At 40.1% G+C, this 26244-nt stretch overlaps 1 protein-coding gene across 3 annotated transcripts in view; it reads left to right on the top strand.

Annotated features, from left to right (window-relative positions):
* Positions 1-26244, top strand: part of LOC135250251 (androgen receptor-like) — a 43417-nt gene that overhangs the window by 3143 nt on the left and 14030 nt on the right. For all 3 annotated transcript variants that reach the window (XM_064326350.1, XM_064326351.1, XM_064326352.1), the window contains 2 exons: positions 11487-11644; positions 14731-14847. In XM_064326350.1, the coding sequence (XP_064182420.1) occupies positions 11487-11644; positions 14731-14847 (275 nt within the window). The remainder of the gene's footprint in view (positions 1-11486; positions 11645-14730; positions 14848-26244) is intronic.

Below are 26244 nucleotides of genomic sequence, written 5' to 3'. Positions count from 1 at the left end.
CACCGTTTTGTGTAGACTTTCCCATGCACGGTTAGTGTTAAAAGCAGTTGCTGCGCAAATTAAAATTCATGGACATGAGCGAATTTATACTGGCGTCTGAAGTCACAATTCGTTCTTCAGTGGGCTGCTGTAAAACGAAACAGACGTTGTCGACCAATATGGTAGTCTCTTCCCATTTGTGCCTTTGCCTGTGTTGCCGGAAAAAGGAGCAACACAGCCACGCACAGAAAAGAAAAACAAATACAGATTTATTTTTCAAGGTACTGCACCGTTACCAGAGACGTGCACCTGCACCTGCGGCCTCTCCTATTTACGTTCAGATAGTCTGCGTGGATTTTACAGTCACGGCAACACAGATTATTAGAGTTGTCGCTGCCTAGAAACAACAGATTGTGGGTGGGGATTACCAGTGCTGTCTCTTTTCAGTTACCTTCAAGTAACAAAGTTACATTTATAGTTTTATGGCCATTACAGCTAAGTATAAATATAAACATGCTATATAAATAAAGACAGGATTCACTGAACATTTGCCTTAAATTTGACTCACATTTAAGTGCAGTGCAGGTGCTATTTTTGTCCCAGTCAATTTTAGCGATTACCGAAATTATGCATAAAATCAGTTTACATTGAAATAACACTTTGGATTTATTTGTCAAAATTCAGTCCAAATTATGGAGAGAATTGACTGAGTGAATCCTTAAAACAGTTTAGGTTTAAAATTAAGTCTAAAATAGTTTTAATGAAATGACAGGAAGTTTTGTGATGGCAATTTTGCTCTCAATCTGAAATGCTGCCTTAATCCAATATGTTAGAGCATATATCTTTGCTAAAATGTCATAATTAGCTTTTTGAACTGAATCAAAAATAAATTTTGTATTTAATGCATTTGTTTATTTTGAACTGGAACTCTGAGTCATACACACACCTTCCTCTCAAAGGTTTAGTTATGTCATATGTAGCTCCATGTCACAAACAATTGGAATTCTGTTGAAGAAATTAAGAATATTGTAACACTACGGAGAATTCAACCATATTGCTAGACTTTCAAAAGTTACTGCTGATCTGGATTAATGTTTTTCATCCAGAAAATGCATAAGCATATTGTGGCTATCAAAGATGTGTTTTCTCTTTAATTGAATTCACATTTTAAGAGGATGTAGCCCACTTCAGTCCTTGAAGTGGGCTCAGTTTGGCCTGGATTCAAAAAATATTTGTCCTTAATTATATCTTGCCAGTAAATTACAGTGTTGCTTTTTTCTTCACAAACCGAAGTTGGTGAGTCAATTTTGGTAATGGCTGGTCTCACCAAACTACATCTGTCAAGTTTTGACCCAATATAATTCTGTGAAGTTCCTTAGCAAAGTCAGAAATTGAAAGAGAAAGAAAGACCAGTGTCACATTCCTTTTTTTGTTTTTACTGTTGAAAGTTGAGAGTTTAATGTAACTAGCATTATAAAAACAACAGCGATTTATGCAGGCATAGCTATATGTTACTCTTGAACAGAAGTGGGCAAGTGAACAAATATTTTAACATAAAGATTACTCACATAAGTACACACACACACAAACACACACACGCATACTCACACACGCACACACACACAAACACACACAGATACATGCACGCGTGCACACACGCACACAACCACACAACACACACACACACACACACACACACAGCAAAATGTCCTGTGTTAATTCAACTTTAACAGAGTGCATATGGTCCTACTCTGGACCAGATCAGGACCATATGTACTCCGTAAGAGTTGATATAACACTGGACATTTTACTGTTTACCTGTGTGTTTGTGTTGTAGGATTATTTATGAGTATTAGGTAAGATATGTTTTATTACATATGCAACCATTATTTAAACTCAGATTTATCCCATTCCAAATAGAGTATGTTTATTATAGGCAACTGGCTGTATTATAGTAAAGGATCCTATTTTGATGTTTCATTAGGAAGACATCATAACTTTTATATTATATTATATTATATTATATTATATTATATTATATTATATTATATTATATGATTAAATCCATAATAATTAGTCTTAATATTAATTTATTTCCAATCACATTACGAAGAATTATGAATAGCCTACTTCTATTTAGTTTTTTATGTTTGTTATTTGTTTGGTTGAGTGGATGCCTGTGAATTTTAATTTAGGATAATATGAATGGACATAACACATTCAACATTGTTCTTTACCAATTATTCAACAAACATTTTATTCCAAGATTTATTTTATGGATTTGATTTGTCAGATTGTTTTATCCAGATTGCCGTACACTGCTATTGCAGCATAATACATGAAATAGCCTACTTATCACGGAAGTTATGATAATATCAATAATAGTAGTGCAATGTGGGGGAGTAGGGGGGTCGGGTTGGGAAGTACTGAAAAATAATTACCTAAGTACATTCATCACATTTGCATCACAACAGAGAAAACATAGCAGCACATCATGTTGTTTACATATTATCGAAGGCCTGAATTCATCAACGTTTGTCCTAAACATTGAATATAGCCTAATGTCATTTGGTTTTTCCATCCCAATGACATGTTGAACTTGTCAGACTATGTTTGTGATGAAAATCCAAATTCAAATCAATTGTTTTTTTTTTTTGTTTGATCCAATCCAAAATTACATAAGTGCAATATAAACATTCATCAAGTGCTGGAATTATTATGGTATCGTAGTGCATCTCAAATGCACTTGTATTTCAGTTTTGACATGAACTGGACTACTTCATTTTGGCGGGATTATCCATTTGACAATCTTTTGAATGTGTCGGCTGGACACCTTGACAGTGCAATGATTTCTGTGATCTTTTTTTAGAGCCAAACAAACCCTTATTGTTGTTATTTTACTAAAATAAATTATTTGATAAACTATACTTACTGTACACCTTGAAGGATAATAGAGGGAATGGTATTATATATATATATATATATATATATTTATTATAGAATTTATAGATTGTGGTTTACTACATTATACTCTCAAAATCAGAATTTTATAAATGTGGCTAGGGTGCAGCATTCCTTTATTTAAGATGGAGAACTCATTTATACCTTTGTACTTCAGGAAGTTCATGGCAAGAAAATGATCTTGTTCATCACATTTTGTCACAGAAAGATTTCAGAGCTTTTAATGGCCACATGTAAGGCCTGATTTCAAACAACAATTGTCTATAAATTGGACTGACAAATAAATTAAAGTAGTATTTCTCCTGGCGACAATGTGGTGGGTTACATTCATTTTGGTGCTGGCTGATCTCACCAAGCTGTGTTTGTGTAGAATAATAGAACTAACACCTACATTTAATAACATATTTTTCCTGGATCCAGAACAAATTGCTTACTGTAGACTATATACTGCATACCATTTTTCACCACGTCATATTCAGTAAATTTATGACTCCTAAGAATGGGAATACAACACAAAGTGCTTCACAGAAAACAAGAGTAAAGCAAATGGAGCTAGCTAACTAGCAGTGTAGCCTAATAAAAGGAAAAGATTGATAATAAGAGTGAAATAATGACAAACTTCTGAAAAAAGTCTCTCTTGCCAGGAATATGATCGGTCTGCCCTAGTTTTCTCAAATATTTCACATAATGTCTTTGGCCCAGAATTTTTAATGCCTAGACAAGGGCTGCCCAACCCTGTTCCTGCAGATGTACTATTCTGTAAGTTTGTACTCCAACCTTAACAAAACAAACCGCATTCAACTAAAGATCTCATTGAGCTGGTAATTAGTATAATCAAGTGTGCCAAACTAGGATTGAAATGAAAACCTGCAGCACGACTGCCCAATCCTGTTCCTGGAGTCCCTGTAGGGTTTCAGTTCAACCCTAATAGGCCTAGGCCTTCATAGCTTTTTAGAACAATACACTTCTATGAAACTGCTTCTAAGGTGCTCTCTGATGCCCTCTGCTGTGGAGTCAAAGCTGTTTTCACTGTCCTCCTTGGAAAGATTCCCTCAAACTCAAACTCCAAATGCCAAGTCTTCTGATTGGACGTAGACATTGCAAAATACATTTTTGTTGTAAAACCACAACATTTTTAGATATGAAGTGTCAAGAACTTTACTGTTGCATAATGTTCCTGGCATGCATACTGAAAAAAAGTTATGGTGTATTTACACAGGAGAAACAATGCATGTCCTTTTATACAAGCCTAGAAACCTATATCCCATTAGAAATGTAATTCCATTGGCTAAAATGCTTTTCAGTTATCACTATAATACCTTGCCATTGGCTAGCTATGTACTGGGGAGAAATTATGCCCATGTCGCGTCAGTACTTGCACATGGTCGATGCCATTGGCTATACTGTGGGATTGTGTGGGTAGTACTGGTCAGCGAACCTTTTGGGCTCATCTTGTTCCCGAGAGTCTGTATAAACTAAAGATAGTAACAGTTCCTATTTGCACAGTACTCTCAGTGTGTATGCACTGACAAAAACAATGGCGGTGATGATTCCTCTGGAGGATTGCTCAGTAAACAATGAACATTGTATTGAGTTCACATGTTTTTGAGACTAAGAACTGCGATGGGTTTTGTTCACTGGACCCTTGCCATGATAAGGAAACGGACTTTACCATGATTCATGTTGTCTGTGGATTTCCAAAAGCATAGGAGGCGAGGACCCGCCAAGCCTGTTTTACGTTCCCACGTGTTCCAAAATAAGGAGCCATTGTCGCTAAAACATTGGCATTGTTAAAATGTTTATATAAATATAAACTATGAGTTTTAACACATTCAAACTGCATATTGACTGACCATATTTTGCCATAAAAAATGAGTGAACGAATCCGAATAAACTCGGGCTGGTGCGACTTAAGGGATTTACAGTAGGAACAGGAAGGAACATACATTTATATTTTTATTCTTTGAATTTATCATTCACAAGAACTAAAATTCTTGCTTAACTAATAAACGATATCTTTATATATCTATATTTTTACATTTTGTAGCCTCAACTATAGCAACATATTTTCAATCAAAATGTGTTTTTGATTAATCTGTCAAGCTAGTTATGACAATACGATTGTGACATAAAGCCAAGATCACTACTGCTACAATGTTCTACTGCCCGAGGTGACAAAAACAATGAAGTGCGGGAAGTTGCATTACATTGTGTGCGATATATACTTTCCTTTTCTCTTTATTGGATTCCCTTGATATCCATTGAAAAATATTTCTGGGATGTGCATTCCCGTAATAATTTATGGAAGTCCAACTGAATCTCCCCAATACCTCAGTACAAAGGGAACGCATCTAACTATCCATGTGTCTGCCTTGTATTGCATATGTATTGAAGCCCAGTACACAAAACAGAATGCATCTCTGCTGTTACATCTAAAAAAAAACATTAGATGTCAATCGCATTGTACTCCATCGTTGTACTCCATCTCATTTAGAATATAGCTTGTGGAGAAATGCCGTGAGTAAAGAAGTAGCCTAGTTGTTTGCTAAAATGGACAGCTGGATCCATAGTCTAAAGGTTTATTTTAAAATTTACCATTTCAAACTGAACAGCTAGCACCCTTCATAATAGCCGTTGTTCCATTGTTTACATAACAGTGGACTTTCCCCACTTACACAGGAGTGGGAATATTAAATTAGCAGGTAAAAGATGATTGGTTGACTCAAGTCAGTTTTCTATGTAGAAAAACCCAGTTCAGATTCATGCCTAATACTATATTAAATATCAGACAAATTCAAAATGCTCACAATGGTTCACTTCTAACTGAGTCCACAACCCATGCAAAACATGAAATGTGTGAATTTCATTAAAAGTGCCCTTTAAGAGTTTGCCTATGGGGTTCCATAGTCACTGGGTTTGTGGGGTTCACATAGGGTTCAACAGGACATAAAAAGTCACTGGACATCAAAAGAATGGAAATACGCTGAGTCTGCACTCTCAAAGGCTTATGACCGTATTCATACAATATTGCCTTGTGAATCAAAGTGTATTTATTTTCTGAGACTAGCCTTGTTCAGTAAAAAAAAGAACTGGAACACATTGCCTCACTGGTTATTAGCTTATGAATTAACTTAATTAAATATGGGTGCATTACCGAAGCTTGTGCAAAAAGGTATTTGTTCTCAATTAAAAGAACAAACACATTTATTTGATACATATGCAAAGCGGTGCAGTGCAGTGCATGCGATTGGGATCTGTGCAGACAGGACCATTTAGGGATGCCAGTCAAACTGGAGAACTTCAGCTGTCAAATCTCACACCGATTTAATTTCATTTGTCAGTTCCTGTCTTGTCACGGTACTACGGGCAACCCAAAATTTTGATTATGTTTTGTATTGTAGATTCAATTTGAGAAAAAGCAAATCACAGAAAAAAATTATAATCCTCTTCTCATGAAGTGCTTGCAGAAGCCATCATTAAGCATTTTATTTTTAGAATGGCGGTTGGTGTTGTCTGCCAGTTTGTGGACAAGGGCTTTGTTGGCTCAGTTGCATGGCACTCTTGTAACAGCCAGCTTTCTTACTGAGATGGTCTGCACCATTTCAGTCCTGGGGGGGGGGGGGGGGGGTCAACAACCTCAGGTTGTGTCTTCCTTGCAGTGTACTTGTACTTACTGTAACGTTTATTTAAAAAAAAAATCTTTTTCAAAAATTGAAATATTTATTTCACATTTCAATATTTACGCGCATTATCTTTAGTGAGCTACAATATTAATTATTTTACAAAAATCAACTAGAAATATTCAATATTCAATACTTTGTTGCCATGTGAACACAGTTGATAGGAATTTGCCTCAGTGCAGCTCTTAAAAACAGACAAAAACACAGACATTTGTAAAGTAGATAAAACAAGAACAGCAAAAACAGTTATCACATTTATACATTCAAACATACATAATATCACAAAAACCATGGTTTATTATTACTCAACAGTCACCATCTTTGATGGGCTGCATATGTTTCCTGAGAAATAAATGTATGATGTAATCGTATATATTTATACAAGAATAATGTAGCAGCAGTTCACCTGATCTGTACCTGTTTAGTAATTATTTAAAGGATTTTTTATACAAGTCTGGTGGGCAGTGCTTGGTAGTTATACGACTCTTGAACATTCACTCTCCCAGTCCACGTGTATCACTGAGAACATTAATTCTGCAGTCAATTGGGAAACACTTGGTCTGATGGTCCTCATGCACAAGAGAAACAGGCACTTGCAGAATTTGCATTGATTTTGTTTTAGCCACAAATGTTTGTTTCTTTTATTTCACCACAAATGTTTTTTTTTTCCACAATTAATCTGAAGCATTGTGTTACTAACAGTTTAATTGATAAAAGTTTCTGTCAATGTGGTCGCAAGGGCATTATGAGATAATGGGACTTGGGGGCCTTTTTAAAATGTTTTATATTTATAAAACCTGTCAAGTGGCGTGCTGAAACAAAGCAAGGCAATAACCAGTAGTGTATTTTCTCTCTCTCAGAAGGTGTGCCAACCTGGGCCGGATGTGTCTGTCGCATCTGTTACAGCACCTGGGTTATGTGTTTGAGATTTAACCCTTTGGAAACAATCATGATTCCGGCAGAACACTGACAAATATTTAAAAAAGGTCTTCTTTGAATACAAAAGCCCTGTTCATTTAGACACGTGTCCAGGCCATGTTTAAATTTTAAGTTCCCTGTTATGAATTAGGATGTGCCCTTCCTTGTGCCTAGTCAGCATCATTCTATGTGCTAAAGTATCATGACATGTAGTCATTGTAGTATTTTGTTCTGACTGTTTCATTCATGTGGTTGTGAGTGCAGTGGAAATTTACTTGAGTTTTTCATGTAATTTGGAACTGGTAGAACTTGCCATTTTGTTTCCCATAAGTACTGTACCTACAGTATAACTGAGTCATATTCAGTATTTCTGTGACTGGTTTGTGGTATGTAGCCGTTGGAATGTAGTTGGTGACTGGAAATGTAAACATTAAAAATAGTGTATTTTCATTCAACATTCAGTATTCACTGTTTCACATTTGCACAGAGAAAAAAACTAAACATTTACAAACTGATTTTTTTTAAAGATAATTTTAAACTTGGCTGAAAGAAACCAAAATAGATTAAGATAGCAACCCACTATTACAAATTATGATACAGAAAATCCTCTTTATGTATTTTGGTAAATATATTTAAATTATGACATTTTACTTCTGTGATGTTTTGCTACTGGGACAAAATTTCTTTTGAAATTTAGAAATTTATCTGAAATCACTCTTCCTACCCAATTTTCCTTTATATGTGTGTGTGTGTGTGTGTGTGAGTGTGCATGCCTGCTTGTGTGTGCCTGCTATTGAAGATTAAATATTTAGTAACTATAAAACTGAGGTTTTTGTAGTTTATGAACCACCATTATTATGTTTAGAGAAGAATTAATGAGCTGTTTTATTTCTGACACAAGGGAATTAACATCTTTTTGGGGTCCATTTTTCTTTGCTGTGCTAGTTCTCCAAATAATTATATTGACAGTTAAAATGAAAAGTGCACAGGCAGAGATTAACTTACTTTTCGAGGGGGGGGGGGGGGGGTACAAAAAATACATTTTTTCAGTGGAACTCATTGTAGCATTCAACATAAATGAATTTATGTGCAAAGTTTTGTAATCATGTCCACTGTAACCACACAGTTGGTAGCAGATGTTGATATTGTTTTTATATTTGTTATAGATAATGCACAGTTCAGTATTAATTTGTTTTAATTTGTTCCCATGAGTAAGTTGTGCCTGGTACGTGTTTTGAAGCAGTTCATATTCCCTATGTGTTTATATCGTATGTCCCTATGTGTTTATAAGAGTTGTTTTGGGAACAAGTGGCAGTGGTTACATTTGCCAGTTTAATCTGAGGAGAGACTAAGTGAGTGGGTGCCACTGCGTGACAGTGGGGTTTAGATAGTAAGCCATGAAGACTTTTGTGAGTGATTCCTGTGTTATTAGCTACTTGTGGAAACTAACTTTTTTCTTGGTGTTATGCCGCACGCAAAAGAAAATGGCTCTTAAGGGCCTGAGTGAGAATCAAAGAAATGTAACGCGTCTTATTGGATCCAGACTGTGGAGCTGCCTTGACATCAACCACTACCACAAAGCACACGCACGCTGCCTGTTCTTCCATTTGGAAAGAATTGTGGGGGCTGGAAATGAAATGAAGACGCATGCTGCAAATGAAAATTTAGCTAACGGCAAACATTTGGAGCCCCAAGAAAATTAGAAACATTTTTTTTCGCTGTGGAGATGTGGAGCTCTCGTGTTTCCAGACATTCCTTCTGTTTCTCAGAATAACTCCCAAAAAAGGCTGGCCAGCAGCAATAGTTGCCCTCTCCCCAGCTCTACCAATTTCGCTCAGATAAAGGAATGTGAGGGAATATATAATCGGCTTGTTCTTCATCTTCTCTGGCACAGTGCGGTGTGGCTACTTGTCGGTACTGAGCAGTGTGCAGTTGCAGAAAGCTATTACGCTGTTCCCTAACCCTTACACACTGGTACAGCAGCCTTATACGCTGATAAGTGTGTCTTCTATATTGATACATCCCCTTATATACCGCTGTAGCAACCTTTATACGCTAAAAGTGCCCTCGCTGATGCATCTCCCTTATAAATTTATGCAGGGCCCTCTTACACTGATACAGAGCAGCCTTATACACTAATAAAAGTGGCCTCACTGATACAGCACCCTTATACACCTACAGTGACCTCTTTATTTTATTACAGGCCCATTCTGCACTAATGTAGTGCCCTTGATAGAGCTCCCTTATTAGTGATGCTATTCATAGGAGTCTGTCGGGCTGATCTAGCTATTAAGTACAGGGATAAGGGATGAGAGAATTAATGTGATTATCCAATTTTGCCGTGAAGCGTACTCAGTCAGCAAAGTGTGGTAAGCAAAGTCACTACTATGGCGGGCAAATTCTTTCCTTTTCACACCCTGTTGCAGTGTTGCGGTTGCATACTGTTCTGTGCAGCCTCGTACACTGTGAATGACCTGTAGAACAGGCTCGATGTGTAGCTGAGCAGAAATGCTTCCTCTACTCGCATCCAAATGTTACTCACAGTTACTGTTGTTAGCTTGTTAACATAGCTTTAAATAGCTCAGTGTAAAGGAGATAATGTAATCAAGATGCTAGCAAACTGCAAATGTAGCCTATTGCAATTTTTGTGTTCAGTTACGTTTTATTTTACAATTGAAACCTGGTGCTTCCCCTAAAGTACTACATTACATTACATTACAGGCATTTAGCAGACGCTCTTATCCAGAGCGACTTACACAACTTTTTTACATTTTACATTGTATCCATTTATACAGCTGGATATAGACTGAAGCAATTTCGGTTAAGTACCTTGCTCAAGGGTACAACGGCAGTGTCCTACCCGGGAATCGAACCTGCGACCTTTCGGTTACAAGTCTAGTTCCTTACCCACTGTGCTACACTCCGTCCACTATGTATAGTATTTGTTAATTAGGTTGCAAATTGAGCCGTCGGCATATTTAAACTTGTTTGCTGAGCAAATGTCAATATTATACATTCAAATAAAGCTGTTTTATGCAACAGGGAATAGGAAAATTCCATTTTCAATAATTTAACGTTACTGAGCATGAACATATTTTTAGTGGTTCAGTTTTTATTGTTCAGGTGACACTGGAGGTTAAACATAGCCTCCATGTTATTTTGGTAGGCTGTGAGATTAGGACAGGACATTTGGCAGCATAACCCATATGCCTTTTGCACATTGCTAATAAAAGGGATGACTTCTTCACATGTTACTCAGGCTGGGCCTTGACCAGTTTGACTGTTTTTGCATAATGTCTTTCAGCATCCCTCTATCCATTTCATACCGGAAGCCTCTTTTGTAGGCAACGTTTCTAGATGTCCTTTTGACTGTAATTCAGAGGCATTATTTACATAATTATTTATTTGGCAGAAATCCAGGAAGAATTACAGTGCATTAGCAGACATGAGTGCAAAGTGCCAATAACAGTTAGCGAGCAGAAGTAGCCAAAAACACAACACAAATAACTGAATGTTCTCATCATAGAATGGATTTGTCGTCTGAAATGAATCAAGTCCAGTTACAGTTGCCCAGGATGTATGCGATACAGCTTCTTAAAATCATTACGTCCGCAGTGCTCCTGATATCTGCACTGGTACATTAACAGAAGACCAGGGAAGCAAGTGACAGGTGCCTTATGGAATATTTTACACTATCAGAAGGATTCAGGTTCAAATCTGACAATTTTAATCCGACCACTGGGCTGTGAGAATCCAGTCATGCATGCATGAATACTTGGTAAGGAGCAAGCCGTGGTTAACCAATAGCAATGAGGCAGTCGGCCAAAAAAAAAAGAACAAAAAAACAAGGACATAATCTTAGTGGATCAAAGATTGCCCTGGGCTTTTAGATGCCTGACCTTTCGCTGACCCTGAGACTTATTGCTTGTGTACGTTTTTCCCCGGCAGTTACAGGTACGAGGGCGAGCGGGAGAACGTGTTCCCCGTGGAGTTCTTCTTTCCGCCGCAGAGGACCTGCCTGATCTGCGGGGACGAGGCCTCGGGCTGTCACTATGGAGCCCTCACCTGCGGCAGCTGCAAGGTGTTCTTCAAGAGGGCCGCGGAAGGTGAGCTCTCACCCGCCCGTCTGCTACGCAGCCCAAGCCGTTCGCTGCGGCCTGGCTCCTGGAACGGGCTGAGTCATGGGGACGTTGGCAATAGGAATAATGGCTTGCTGATATATAGAACTTTTCTCACAGTCAAAGCACTTTACCATGATGAGGGGGGAAACTCTCATAAACCACCACCGATGTGCAGCACTCTCCTGGGTGATGCACGGCAGCCGTTTTGCACCAGGAGGCTCACTGTACATCAGCTGAGGTGGAGAGGAAAATAACAATTGGTTAGGTGGCCAATTGAGAATTTAGCCGGGACACCAGGGAACCCCGTAGGAAACCCTGTAGGGAACCCTGTAGGGAAACCCCGCAGTCTTTGTGATAAGCGTCATGGAATCTTTCATGACCACAGTGAGTCAGGACCTCAGTTTATCATCGCTTCCGAAGGATGGCATCTCCTACAGCACAGTGTCCCTTCACTGCACTAAAATATCTTTGGTCAGAGGGAAGATAGCTGCCTACTGCCTCGCCAGCAGCACTTCCAGCAGCCACTTAATTTTCCCAGGCCTCCTATCCAAGCGCAACTCAACCCCTTACAGCTTCAACCATTCAGCAGGAGCAGGGTACACAGTGGTATAGCCACAAGCAGTCTTTACAAACAAGAACAAAAACAAAAAAAAGGTTTATCCGTAGCCTCACCTACATAGCCACATTAGCAGATTAATTGGGTGGTGTTTTTAATAGTGATAGTTTTTAATTAGTCTGATGGTCTGATAGTGATAATTTCTTCACTATTACACTATCACTGTTTCATAATGTGTAAGGTAATGTAATAATGCCTACGACCATACTGTTTGTGTTAATTTCCGTTGTGTTTTTGTACTGTTCATCTTTGTTTTTGATAGTAGTTTTCTCCCTCCGGTTGGGAATCCCCAACCCCAGGTCCCTGATTACTTTAATTAGGTAATGAGGTGCACATTAATGCTCGCGTGTGTCCTCCAAACTCATGCATTCCGACCCTGCATCCCTGCACTATGAAATCCACCACTCGGCTGCTGCAGGCGCTGTGCTAATTGATATGGCTGGTGCAGGGAGAAGGCAGGGGAGTGACCAGTGACCAGAGTGCTCATTATTTGTCGGTGAGGCAGAGAATACTCCGCACACTGAAACCCTAACTCCCTGGGAGACGCCGCTGCTCCAGTACGTCTGCACGGCTCCAGTGGCGGACGTTTCGGTACCGTAAGGCGCACCACTGCGCTAAGAACAATTCCCTCGGCGGGACGTGGCACTTCGGATGCCCTAATTCTGCTGTAATTACATGGCGTTTTTAATTGTCCCTGGCTGAATGTGAATGATTTTCAGCGCTGCTTACAGTTAAAAGCCTTAGCCGAGAGCAATAGGGGCATGAGGAACTAAAAGCCCTTTGCCCAACTCTCGTATTTCTGAAATACTGCTAACGTTGAGCATATTGTTACATTGGGCCTGACCTTCATGGGGTTTTTTTTTTTTAAGAACTTACCGAGACCCGTGCTGAAGTTGCATATACGAGCGCTCAGCATACAGCCTTGCGAAATGAGCCGTGGAGAAAAAAGAGCTGGATGTCCAACAGGAAGTATTATTTGTGAGGCCTTGGAACACTCCAGTCAGAGCTGGCCTATCGTGAAGTTGGAACAGACCTGGCTGCCTAACTCATCTGTGGATGTGCAGTTTCGATGCTTCAAGTCTGCCCCCATCTTCTCATGTTTTAAAATGGCCAACACAGTTGTGATGTCATGATCTGAAACCAAGTATGAATAGTCTCTTTTGATGTAAATTTAGTACATTTATTTATTTTTCCTGAGGACTATCATGCTCGAGTGGAATGATACCCGGGAATTATTGTCCATGGCAATTATAGGGATTAATTATGTTTCCCCTGAGTGATTTTGCCAGCGTTCTCATAAATAGCATCTGCTGGTTGAAATCTTTCCCAGATTGTAACAGGAAATGGGATGTGTCCAATGAGGGGGCGTCGGCATGATGGCGTTTCCACATGTTCCCTTCGTGCTTTGGAGCATGTAGATAGCCTTTTTTTGTGTGTCCAGCCCTTGACCTTTGAGGATGTTGGATTTTATTTGTCTGCCCAGTATTATTTATGCCTTGATTATATCATTGGCAAGGGGTTACATAGTTCTATATGTTTATTCACATCCCGAAATGAATCTTTTCATTTCAAGGCATTTGGCCAGAGTAAAACAGGCTGTGTTACTGACCCTAAATTAGTAGGGTAAACCACAGACTTACTGCAGTTCTCCAACATTCTGATGAAGTGTTTATTTTCGATTGGTTTTTAATTATGAGCAGATGGTGTTTTCGGCTGTTGAATCCAGTAGCAGCCCCTTTTAAAAAAAAAAAAAAAAATGAATTTCAGCTACGACCATTTGAACAAAGGTTGAGCTATATCAAAAGTGTGCATTCTTTGCTCCTGCTCACACCAGTAATTCTGGGCCAAGCCATGTGGATATGGATTTATGAGGATGGCATATGTGTTGCATTTGTCTTCATAAAATGAGACTTAGAATATGACAATATAATTTTGTCCTTAGATAAAAGAGGAGTCACATATTGTCTTTGATGTACAGTAATGCTTTGCAAGCATTAAATAGCTTGCTTGGCTATGGCATTTAGCCTGCGTCTTTAAAAAAAAATGTGAGCAATATTCCTTTTGTTACACATCTGACTTTGGCAATCAGTGAAGTTACAGGAATAGAATAAAGAATAAAAAAGAAAGACAGAATGAAAAAAGTTTTTGAAATTGTGTCTCACATGTAATGACAAAGAGATCAGATTAACACATACCCCGTTTCCTTATCTTAGTGTTTGAAAACCTTGCAACACTGGAAAATGCAGGTTGAAGTTTTGTTTCTGTTGTGCCTGTGAGACTGCATTCCTGGTTAGATCCCAATGTACACCCCCCCCCCCCCCCCGCCACCCCGTCCCCCACCCCGTCCCCTCATGCCCCTCCACTTTCCCAATTTCCCCCTGCCGGACTAGGGAAAGGTTATGTTTCTATTTCTGTCCTGCATATACTGTATGCCCTCTTTGTTTTCTCTTTCCAGGGAAACAGAAGTACCTGTGCGCCAGCATCAATGATTGCACCATTGATAAACTTCGAAGGAAGAACTGCCCCTCTTGCCGTCTCAAAAGGTGCTTCGCTGCCGGAATGACCCTCGGAGGTAAGGAATTGTTTTCATTTTTGTTCGTGTTTTTTGTTTCGTTTGTTGGTTTTTTTTTTTTTTTTTGAAGTTTGCGGGAGAAATTTGCATACGTGAGAGGACATGTAGTACAAAGATTTACAGCAACATGTTCGACAGCAACATGTTTTTGCCTGTGCATATATTATAGCAGGGAGATTGAGTGACCTCATTCATGGATCCAGATAGAGCCGGTTAATATTAGACAAGGTGGACAAGTTCCCTAGCGACAACTCATAATAATTTCATACCTTTGGTTTAAATTTGCATTATTTAAGGGCAAAGCCTGCTATACAGTATGATGGCTGTGTCATAAATAAATGATGGATGGTCAATCCAGCAACATAATTGGATTACTTGTTCTTCATTTAAACAGTACTGGATAAAATAAAATAGTATGCACACTAACTGTAATGTATTTTCTCATGACGTAAATAGCTGTCATAACCAGCCTGTTTACAAAATATATGTAGATACTGATTAGCTACGTTATGAAAATATGTTTGGTTATTAACTTTCCACAAGTAAATTCATTCCAGCTGTTTTTTCATTTTCATAGATAGAGCGTATACTACATACTGATTTATCTGTTTATATAGTTAAAACATATCCATGTGTCAGTCACCCCATGTTAAGGCTAAAATGGCACTGTGACAGAGACACAATATAGTATTGTACAGTGAAATGTTAAAATGTCTAAATAAATCAGGTATACTCCAGATGCCTGTTATGTGTTGAAGTATGCTGCCATGGTTAAGGAATTTACCCAGAATGTTGTATGTTTTAATCTTGGGTAAGGATTACATTTGTGCCTCTGATTAAAACCCTTAACACAACGAAAGAGGTACTTCCTGTGATGAGAATTGCTTCAGTGAGTGTCATGTAAATGAATAATATGTAGAAATAGCTTGAGGGGGTTTTGGCGAAGGGCAGCAGTTTGGCAAATAAACACCCGATGCTTAAACTGGTTTTGGGCTGTGATGCATTTTGCTTTGTTGCACTACTGAGTCCCTTTAAAATTTCGAACCAGTTCTAAAATATTGGCAGTTATACAAGTTCCTCATTGTATCCCAGGGAAAGACAATGTCTTGTTTACAATGTTTGGCTCATTGTCCTCGTAGAAGTCTGCCGTATCGTAAAGCAGTTCTTGGCATCTGGGTAGTTATTGCACTGGTCATTCTGTGGTCTGCAAGAATTTGAGAATCATGTTTCTCAGCTATTTTTAAATAGTTTAATAGTTTCTGTCCTTCCAGTTTTGCACTGTGTCCTCAACATGGCTCTTTGTAACAGTTTAAGGAATTGAGTTGAGAGAAGAGCAAGCACATGTTCAAATTCTTTCATACTACTCTGCAAACCTCGGTTTGTGCAGGGGGGCATTGCTGAAACAGGAAAGGGCGTTACCCAAACCGTTGCCACAAAGTAGGAAGCACACAATTCTCTAGAATGTCATTGTATGCTGTACCATTAAGCTTTCCCTTCACTCTAACTAAGGAGCCTAGCCCAAACCATGAAAACAGGCCCAGTCCATTATTCCTCCTCCACCAAACTTTACAGTTGGCACTATGCCTTCGGGCAGGTAGCGTTTTCCTGCCATTCGCCGAACCCAGGTTCGTTCTTCAGGCTGCCAGATATTGAAGCGTGATTCATCACTCCAGGGAACACATTTCTACTGCTCCTGAGTCCAATGGCGGTGTGCTTTACACCACTTCAGCTGATGCTTGGCATTGAGCATGGTGAAGCTTTTGTGTGGCTACTCGGCCATGGAAACCCATTTCATGAAGCTTACGACAAACATTTCTTGTGCTGACATTGCTTCCAGAGGCAGTCTGGAACCCGGTAGTGAGTGTTGCAGCAGAGGACAGACGATTTTTACTTGCTATGGGTTTCAACACTCGGCAGTCCTGTTCTATGAGCGTGTGTGGCCTAGTTCATGGCTGAGCTGTTGTTGCTCCTAGATGTTTCCACTATGCAATAACTACACTTACTGTTACCTGGGGCAGCTCTAGCAGTGCAGAAATCTGATGAACTGACGTGTTGGAAATGTGGCATCTTATGACAGTGCCACGTTGAAGGTCACTGAGTGTCTTCATTACGACCCATTCTACTGCCAATGTTTGTCTATGGAGATTGCATGGCTGTCTGCTTGATTTTATGCACCTGTTAGCAATGGGTGTGGCTGAAGTAGCCAGACCCAGTAATTAGAAGGGGTGTCCACATACTTTTGGCCATGTAGTGTAACTTTAATGAGTGGCAAATTTCATTTGACTTTTAAATTAAAATGAGATTTTTCTTAAGTCCACCCACCTGGCGCGCCATTTGGTCCGGGGCTTTCTAGCCTGATTTTACATGCAGAGCCTTACTTGGCCTCTGGCAGCCAGCCTTTAACTGCTAAGCTAATCAGAGAGCAGGAGGATGGAGCCTGCCCATTTGTGCTCCAGTGTGAATCATGCATTATAGCAGTTAAGGCGCAGGAGTGTTAAGTATATTGTGTGAAGTATGTTATGAAAGAATAAGAAGGACTTATCCAATACTGCTCAAACTGGAGCAGATGGTTTGGCTTGAATTTCAAGTGATAATTTAACATGGTTAAAGTGTTACTTTCAAAAGTAAAGCTTAGGCTATGTTAAGTAAGCTTCTCTGTGTGGAAGACAGACTACCTTCAGCTTTCTTTTAGCTCTGAAGAAGATTTAGAAAAAAAAATCTGGTGGTGCAGGTCCCTTGTTGAGCCAGGCTGATTCCGGTCAATCAGGTCATCAAGTTGACTATCCCAGAGTGAAATAGTTGTGCGCATGGGATTAATACAACAAACAGTTGTGACGTAAAAGGCCGTGAAGCTGGACATGGTTCAGATCTCACGCGCTACACCAGTACGTCCACAATGGACATAGTAGTCAGACAGTATGCCAGTCCTTTGCACAGACATACAGAGGTGGTGCATTTTTTGTGTATTTGTGAGCATGAAAACGTGCATCCTCCCTTGGATACCGGACCTGGTTCTTTCCGCATAGGTAACCAGGACCGGGGAGATCTCATTGAGTGTGACAGGTTGAAATGAAAGCATTTTCAGGGATATTACACAGCAAAGAGCCTCCCCATCCCCCCAAGCTTCATCCCGTCCGTGGCTGAAACACAATGGTCTCCCTGGAGCTAATCAAGCCACCATCTGTGCCTTCGGGTAATTTCCACCTATTCCTTTCAATCTCCTCGCCATCACCTTGGAATTGGCCCTTCTCATTAGGTTCCGGGGGCAGGTCTGAGGCTAATATTAGCCTGATTTTCAATTTTGACTTTCTTCACTGTTCTTACTTTCCAATGACAAAAAAACTGTCTGTCTGACAAAAATAAAAAAAGAACAGAGAGAGAGAGAGCAACAGAGAGAGAGAGAGACAGTTTGAATTGAAATACGTGAAATGGATTGTACTTTGCTAGTTGTAGATGGGAGCGATGAAAAAGGGGATACAATTCATTGTCAGTGACAGAGAAAGACATCTCTACTCCTGGAATGGTAAGCGATGAGGAAAATGACTGAGGTAACAGTCCTTATGACCATGTGCACTAACCGTTTGTGATGATTGGCTGACAGCTGTTGAAAGTCTTCACGTTCTGACATTTTCTCACCCTGCTCCAACAGTGCTGTCAGACACTCTTGGTGTGCGTATCTCAGATCAAGGAAGTGTTTTTGTTTGAATTCATTCTTCTAGATGCCATCACCTTCGAATGGCATCTGCTCCACATTTGAAGAATGGCTGCAAGATTCTTTACTCCTCTTTTCATTAAAGCTTCTCATGTTTTTTTGCATCTTTGTGCTAATAGAAAGAATAATTTCAAATATTGTACACGACCTTAGGTAAAAGTTTGTCATTACACCTTGGATTACATCTGAACAAAAGCAACATATGAAATGCAAGACTACAGAAAGTATCCACGCAAATCAAACAACCAATCTGCACTTATTGACATCATGGCCCAGATTCAATACTAATTCACTGGGAGCAAAAGTTCCCAGTGAGCAAAAGCCAAAATCTAGACGTCGAGGGGGTGGAAATCTAGATTTAGAGGCATTTTACATGAACAGACGAGGTCAACCTCTATTTAGCTCAGGTTTTACCCCGATTTAGCCTGGGTATGTCCTCGTCGGTTAGAAAACTTTCACTTTTGAAACTGTTGCCGGGTTTTCCCCTGAACCCTGAACGTATAATGGGCGTTTCACCGACCTTTCACTGATTTTTTACCACAAAAATGCTCACTGAATTGCTACTCACTTTCATTTCAGAAACCAACCACCCTTGTGATGTTGTGCGTATAGCGCCAAAAAGGAGCACTTAAGGATTGATACTCAAGAGTATATCTCAGGAGCAGCTGTTAGACTTAACCTGGGACTTGGTGCTTTGCTGCACCACTTGCATGCATATTCTGGAATAATCAGTGCCCTGAATGGTGAAACAGGGCCAGAGTGGTTCTCACACGGACTGACAGGTTATACTTTTCGACGCTGTGACTACCCTGTAATCTGTGCTCAAGTCTGAATTAAGTGAAACATGTCAGGAAGGTTATAAGAAGCATTGAGAGTAATCATATCACCTTTTAGAATCGTCACAGGTGCCTGTCACTGGAATTTTTTGTATTTGAAGTGTGCTGGTCTGGCTTTGAAAGCATATCAGCTATCCACAGGCAGAAATGACCAGTTGCATGACGAGGCTTAAACCAACGCTCCTGTTATCAAGCTGTAAAGCTTGTGTAACTATTTTGGACAGATGCCTTGTGAGTCCTAAAGTTACAGATTGAAAGAGCTTATTAATAGAGACATGGCCATTGCAATCTTGAATAAAGGCTTACTGAGTTTTAATATAATAATATCATAAATCTGTTTGTCTAGCATTTGGAACACCCACCCCTGCGAAATGATAAAATAAGAGGCAGTGTTCTGTACATAAAAAGTCACTGAATGTTATATACTGTACCTTATGGGTTGCATATTACCGTTAGCGCTTCTAAAATTGGACCTCGGAAAACAATTTTTTCACAGCCTCGTCTCGTTTCATAGGTCTAGACAATTTTAAGCAACTTATGAAATTCCATAATAACTTAATGCAGTTGAACAAAGGGTTTGTAGTCCTTACTTAGTGTAATAAGCAATAGCAAAATGCTTAATTAAGTGGTTAAAAGTCACCATGATAAGAAGGGAGGTATATGACCAAACGTTGTATAAAGATCTTTGACATAGCTAGGTCAAAATAAGAGGTGTGCAGGCCAAGTACATGCTGTCCTCAGTTTATGAACTCAAGAGCTTCATGGGGGAGGAGGAGGAGGGATCAGCGGGGGTGGGGGGTGGGGGGGGGGTTATAGAGGGTGTGATAAGGGAAAGGGTAGTGCATTTGTTGTGTGCACCACTTCCGTGCTCGCTGGCTTTGACTTCTCGTCTCATTCAGATTCAAAATCTAAGGGTCTGTGTGCGATGCAAAGGAGGTGAGGTGTGCGTGGGAGGGTTGGTGTTGATGCAGGCGCGCGTGTGTGTGTGTCTGTGAGGGAAGGGGGGGGGGCATCAGGTTTGGCAAAGCTACCCTTTTTTTCCCCCATTTATAGTGTTAAACTAGGGTACAATTCCAGAAAAGTGAGTCAATGGGGATATCCTCCCTCCTGAGCGTACAGTATGGAAAAGGGAGGGAAGCAGCGTGTGACATTGAGGAGCAGGTGAAAGCGGCCAGCCAGCGTGAGCACAGAATGTGCTCGGGGCTGTTCTGCCAATAAAACCGAGGGGGGGAGAGTGTGTTTACTGGACCCGGGTTCATGTGGGTGGTGACAGCGGCGCAGTTCGGCCTGACCTCTCCGTTATGTGTCAAGCACAGAGGCTCCGTTGATCCATGCGAGCGCGAAGCCGCGCCTGCGGCCTCGCCGCGAGGGGGAAGCAGCGGATGCGGCGCGCGGACGCAAAACGAGGTGTCAACATCGGAGTCCGCCGGATTATAAATGGGGCTGCGTGGGGACTGGCTGTCCCCGGCCCGCAGGAAAAAAAACCGCCATCCCTCCCCCCTCCCCTCCCCCCTTATTCCCACTGCAAAACAGAAGGAAAAAAAAGGAAACTAAAAATTCATTTACATCTGACACATTTTGTCAGTTCTGCACTATGCTAACCTGAAAAAATGGCTTACATCAGTAACATGCCAATTTGGCAGGGAACTGTTGTGAAATTGGAAGCAAGCTTCTGTTTATCAGATGCTTGTGTGATGACTGTACTAAATTAGAAATAGATCATGTTCACTGGGTGGCGATAAATGGCCTTTTTGATTAATGGGATGCTTCCAAATAGAGGCTGTTGCAAGCGTCTGCATTCTGAATCTCAGTGCAGGGATTACGCAACAAACTGGAATTAGTTATGGAATAAAAATGTCTAAGAAATTGGGACATTGAAAATTGGGGAGTGAGCCTTCATTTTGTGATCCCCCAGATGAACCAATCAATAGACTTTGCTCTCCATAGCATATCACTGTGGTTGACCAGCAAGACACTGCTGACACATAATAACACCCATTTTGTGTCTTACATCATCTCCTTGTCTGATTAGCCTTGAACCTAGCCAAAAAGGTACTCTTTGCCAAATGCAGTTGTATGTTCGTGGCAACATGAGGATGAGCTGTAATGTCTTGGTCATGAAAGAGGCGAAATACTCTTTTTGTTGAAAAGTTAAAAGCCTTTAATGCAGATGGGCAAGAATAGTAAGAAAATATACATGACCTGCACCTTGCCAATCCCAGAGCTGGCAGCCGTCAGGATACCAAGGAGACTATTTTTGTGTATTGTTCCCTTTTCATGGTCAAGTTACTACAGCTGTACTTATTTAAGGCCAGAATTTCCAATCATACTACCTCATTTTGTAAAGAGAGCATTTTTGTTTTCGCTGTTGAGTCTGGAACACTCCCAGCAAAAATAAATAAATAAATAAAAAAATTTTTTTCTTTATCTCATTTAATATCTTAAGTATTCACATGGAGTGGAGATTTGGGCTGTTGGGTGGTGCGTCCTGCTAAAGCACTCCTTCTTAGTGCAATGAGAGGCCTTGAGTCTTGGTTTCAGATCTTGACCCCTGGCAGTGCTAATCTCAGCTGGTAGCCCCACGTGGCTGTGTGTAATTGGCCTTGCCAAGGTTTCAAGTGGCAGGGTTTCCCCATCTCATTAAAAGGCAATTCCTTTGGCCAATCAGGTGCCTGTAGTCTGCCTGGCCCAAAAGGAAAGATGAATATATTTCCGGATAATTCCAGTATTGGGAGAAAAAATTTTTTTTGAGAGATTTGTGATGAGACTGTTAGCTTTCTCCAAGGAAAGCACCACCGAATTACCTAAGAACAGAACACAGTAGGAAGACGTATACTGCTGTTAAAACAGTCCAGAACTTCTGTCTGTGTTTCTTACGTGGTCTAAGGTGGTACTTCCGTTAAACTTAACTGGAATAGTAACATGTAGAAAAATCACAAATGTAGAAAAAACTAACTTTTAACATTTAACATTTTATTTTAAAAACATTAAAGACGGCCTTCTAAATGCTTTGTTCAAGCTAAAATGCAAATATTTCAACTTTTTAAAAGTATTTTTAGATTGTGTGGCTGTTCAATCCTTTACAATCCTGTAGGTTTAATCATTATCTTCTCTTAGAAAACACATTTTTAATTGTCAAGGGGAACAACATTTAGGTTCTGAAAATAGTACTGTGATCAGTTATCTGTGAAAGGGCTTGTGAAAAGCTGTCCTGAATAATACAGTGCTGGCCTTAATTTGCGTAACAAGATTTTACAAGGTACTTTTTTGACCCTCTCAAAAGTCCACACCATCTTTTCATTAGGTGAAAAGGCCTCAGAATTCTTCGTTTTCTGTGACATTGAGGGAATAGGGCGTACTGGCTCAAAGTTCATTAAAGTGCTACAATGTAGGGATTGTGTGGGATTTTTCATGGCAGTAGGTTGGAAGTGGGAGTTTTTCATAAAAGTGGTTCATGGTCAGGATAGTGGGAGGTTCAGTGAAGTGGTGCATTGTGGGTTAGAAGTACAGCCAAGCCAGAACCACCAGGCACAGGAAGAGACAAGTCTCTCTCTCTCTCTCTCTCACTCACACACACATGCACAGACGTACACACACACACACACACTCAAATACACACAGACACAGACAGACAGACAGACAGACAGACACACGTGCACATGCACACGCACACGCACACGCACACGCACACGCACACACACAAACATATACACACACAAACAAAAAAGGTCAGGTCTTATCAGGTCCTATCAGGTATTGCCTCTCTGCAATGTCAATCCTGATGAGCACTAAAACAACACAGGTGAATGATTAACATTTCAGAGAGTCAGCGTGTGTGCACGTACACACACAGGCAAGGGTATTGGGCATGATACGAGCAATATGCTACTCACAGCTACAGTGCCAGAATAACATACATTTTTAATAACTTCAAACTGTAATGCTGTCATCGGTAGCGGCTGCAGCTGCGGTATTTATGAGTTTGCGGTTAACTGTGGGGTCTTGTCGCTGTACTCTGGGTGAAAACGGGACCGCTTAAGGAAGAAGGAAGAGGACTCCTGCGCATGAACCCTGGGTTCTGGCAGTGATACCCGTGATGCCACTGTTTACCACACAGCGCCATTATACCTCAGCTGATTGGTTTTGCAGGGTGTGCAGAAAGGTCCTGCAGGGAGCTGATTCAGTCTTGAATGTGAAAAAAAGAGATTCCTTTTTACATAGTCAAATACAAAGTGAACTTCCTGTATTTCCTCATGTAAACAATATTCTCATGTTCTACAAGCTCCTCAAACACAAGGAGTGTGTAGTCACTCAGAAAGCATATAAACATTTTGTCTGTGCCCAGCACAGGTGTTGAGTTTCTACAGTTGAACAAAGCAGGGGTGATTAGGGTTCATCCCATGTGTATTAGCAGGCCGAATTTATATGCCGGGATTAAGCTGATGTTGCACGCACATGTGAAACAGATATTTAGTATCAGGAAAAAAACGGCTCACGTTTGTAGGGTACTTTTCAGAGTCTTTGCTCTTTTTAACGTTTAGATAATTAAATATAACTAAAAATATATGTGGTTAATAAATTCATCACATTCATTCGGACGGTTGTGTAACTTAATGGTTAAGGAAGTGGGTTTGTTACTCAAAGGTTGTCAGTTTGATTTCCAGGTGGTGTACTGATCTTAGCGATTGAGGAACATACTTAACTTGAAGTACTTTAGTATAATACCCAGCTGTGCAAACTGATTTAATGTTAAAATAAACTCTGTATAATTGCTTGGGGTAAGAGTGTGTTTGCTAAAAGGCAAATAACTGATCATTATATTTTCATTTAGTGCTCAGCAGGCATACAGTACCATATGTGTTGCTAAATCATGTACATTTGCAAAAACCCATAGCAAACTAAATGCAAAAGTACAACATACAGAACAAGGGGACCCATGTATACATGTGACCTCTGGTTAAGTTCCACAGTGTTACCAGGAAGTATTTGTCTTCACAGGGCATTTTTATGTTTAGGATAGTGTGCCATATCATGCAGAAGAGGAACACATCCTTATATGGTGTTCAAACCTTGGCTTGACATGGTGCAATTTATAGTTTGATCATTAAACTGACACTTTAATAATTATTTTTTTAATTTTTCATGCTTCTGTTTTTTACTCTGTAGCACGTTGAGATTTATTTTTAATGAAAAGTGCATTGCAAATTAAATGTATTATTATTATTATTATTATTATTATTATTATTATTATTTTTGGCCAAATCAGACAGGTACGGGTACAGTCGTATAAGTTCCACCGTCACAGGCCTCAAGACACTGCTTGTTTTTGGCATCAGTATGGCATTAGGGGACATTTCGGACACTGCCTCTCAGGGTCTGACTGGCAGTTTTGTATTCTACTGTTGCCCCTATACAGCCACTTTTTCTCACAGACACATTTTTTTATTTGATGTCACATTCTGAAAAGCTGTGATAAACTGTTATTTGGGTGTTGGGAAGGGGGAGACCCTTATTTGGTGATTTTTTTTTCACATGTTGCGTTTTTTTCAATTGCAGCCTAGTCTTTGCATACTGAAGTTGACGGTGTGTGAGGATGGCCTTTGTTCTCCAGGGAGTCTGGCCTGCTTGTGAAGGCCACTGTCTCTGTCCCTCTCTAACAGTTCAGTTCAATTCAGAACTGCTTTATTGGAAGGACACATCAAAGGAGTGTTGGCAAAGCATTCAAATATAAGCAGCCAAGATTTAAATGTAAAGAGAACTAATACAGTATGACACACAAAAGCTACCTAAACACATATGCACAAGTAATGTGAACATTAAAAAGTAAAGTCAATTTAAGAGAAAAAAGATTATTTAAATAGATTATCAACTATCACGCTCCAAAAGCTAAAACAACTGCAGTATTCATAAGCTCCCCTGTTTCTGCCACACAGTGTTCACTGTCTCTGACCAGAGAGAAATCAGGCGCAAATTACTTTTGAGTGTAACAATAATAGGTTTGTGTGTAATGCATTCAGATCTGCCTGCTCGTCTAGCTGAAACAGAAGTGGTACACACTCCGCAGTGGACTTACCCCGCAGCCTAGCATAAAGCCCTGACATGGCTGACTGCTGCTAGGACACGTGTTGCCACAGCAACACCACAAGTGAGTGTCTTCATTTGGCTGCAGTCTTAGAGCCCAGACAGTCTGATCTCAACAGATCTCAAGACACTTTCAGTTTACCATCTGGAGGCAGCGTCTACTAGCAGCTACAGGGACTCACCGGGGATGCCAGCTTCGACATAGGTCGGATTCTCAGAGAGAGCGCCAAGAACTTTGGCATAGTTAATGATGGTCTGATGAAGAGCATGTAGCTTGAAGCATCACATTTGTGGTTTTAATAAACACGTGCAGATTCTGTCTATCATATTTGATACACGTCTCTTCTGGCTATTCAACCGTGTCCCTGTGTATCATAGTTGGTTTTTAAATCAAGCTCTTCACCACAGCACTACCTCTACTCAGTTAACGTGCAGTATGTAGCCTAACTTGTCATATGTGTCGTGCGATAAAAATGATGGCGCCACACGATATTTGGCACACGTCAGCATAGACGTGCGGGGAGGGATCTGTTGTCTCTATGGTAACGAGACAGCAATCTCGTGAACATTTGTGTACATCTGCAAATTGTCCAATCACGCTACGTGACAAAGTGTGACAGTGTCTGTGGCATTCTAGAAGTGTGTGACATTGAGAAAAAAAAATGTGTGACACGTTTTTCAGTTGAAAATACAACAGTTTTGTTGCGCGATACTTGTCAAAGGGGCTTGCGATGAAGTATGAACTAGGCTTAACAGTGGCAGTGTAGA

This window comes from Anguilla rostrata, chromosome 3 (genome assembly GCF_018555375.3).
Source record: "Anguilla rostrata isolate EN2019 chromosome 3, ASM1855537v3, whole genome shotgun sequence".
Classification (NCBI taxonomy): Eukaryota; Metazoa; Chordata; class Actinopteri; order Anguilliformes; family Anguillidae; genus Anguilla; species Anguilla rostrata.
Note: the sequence above shows the minus strand (reverse complement) of the source record. Positions and strands in the feature narration are given on the sequence as shown.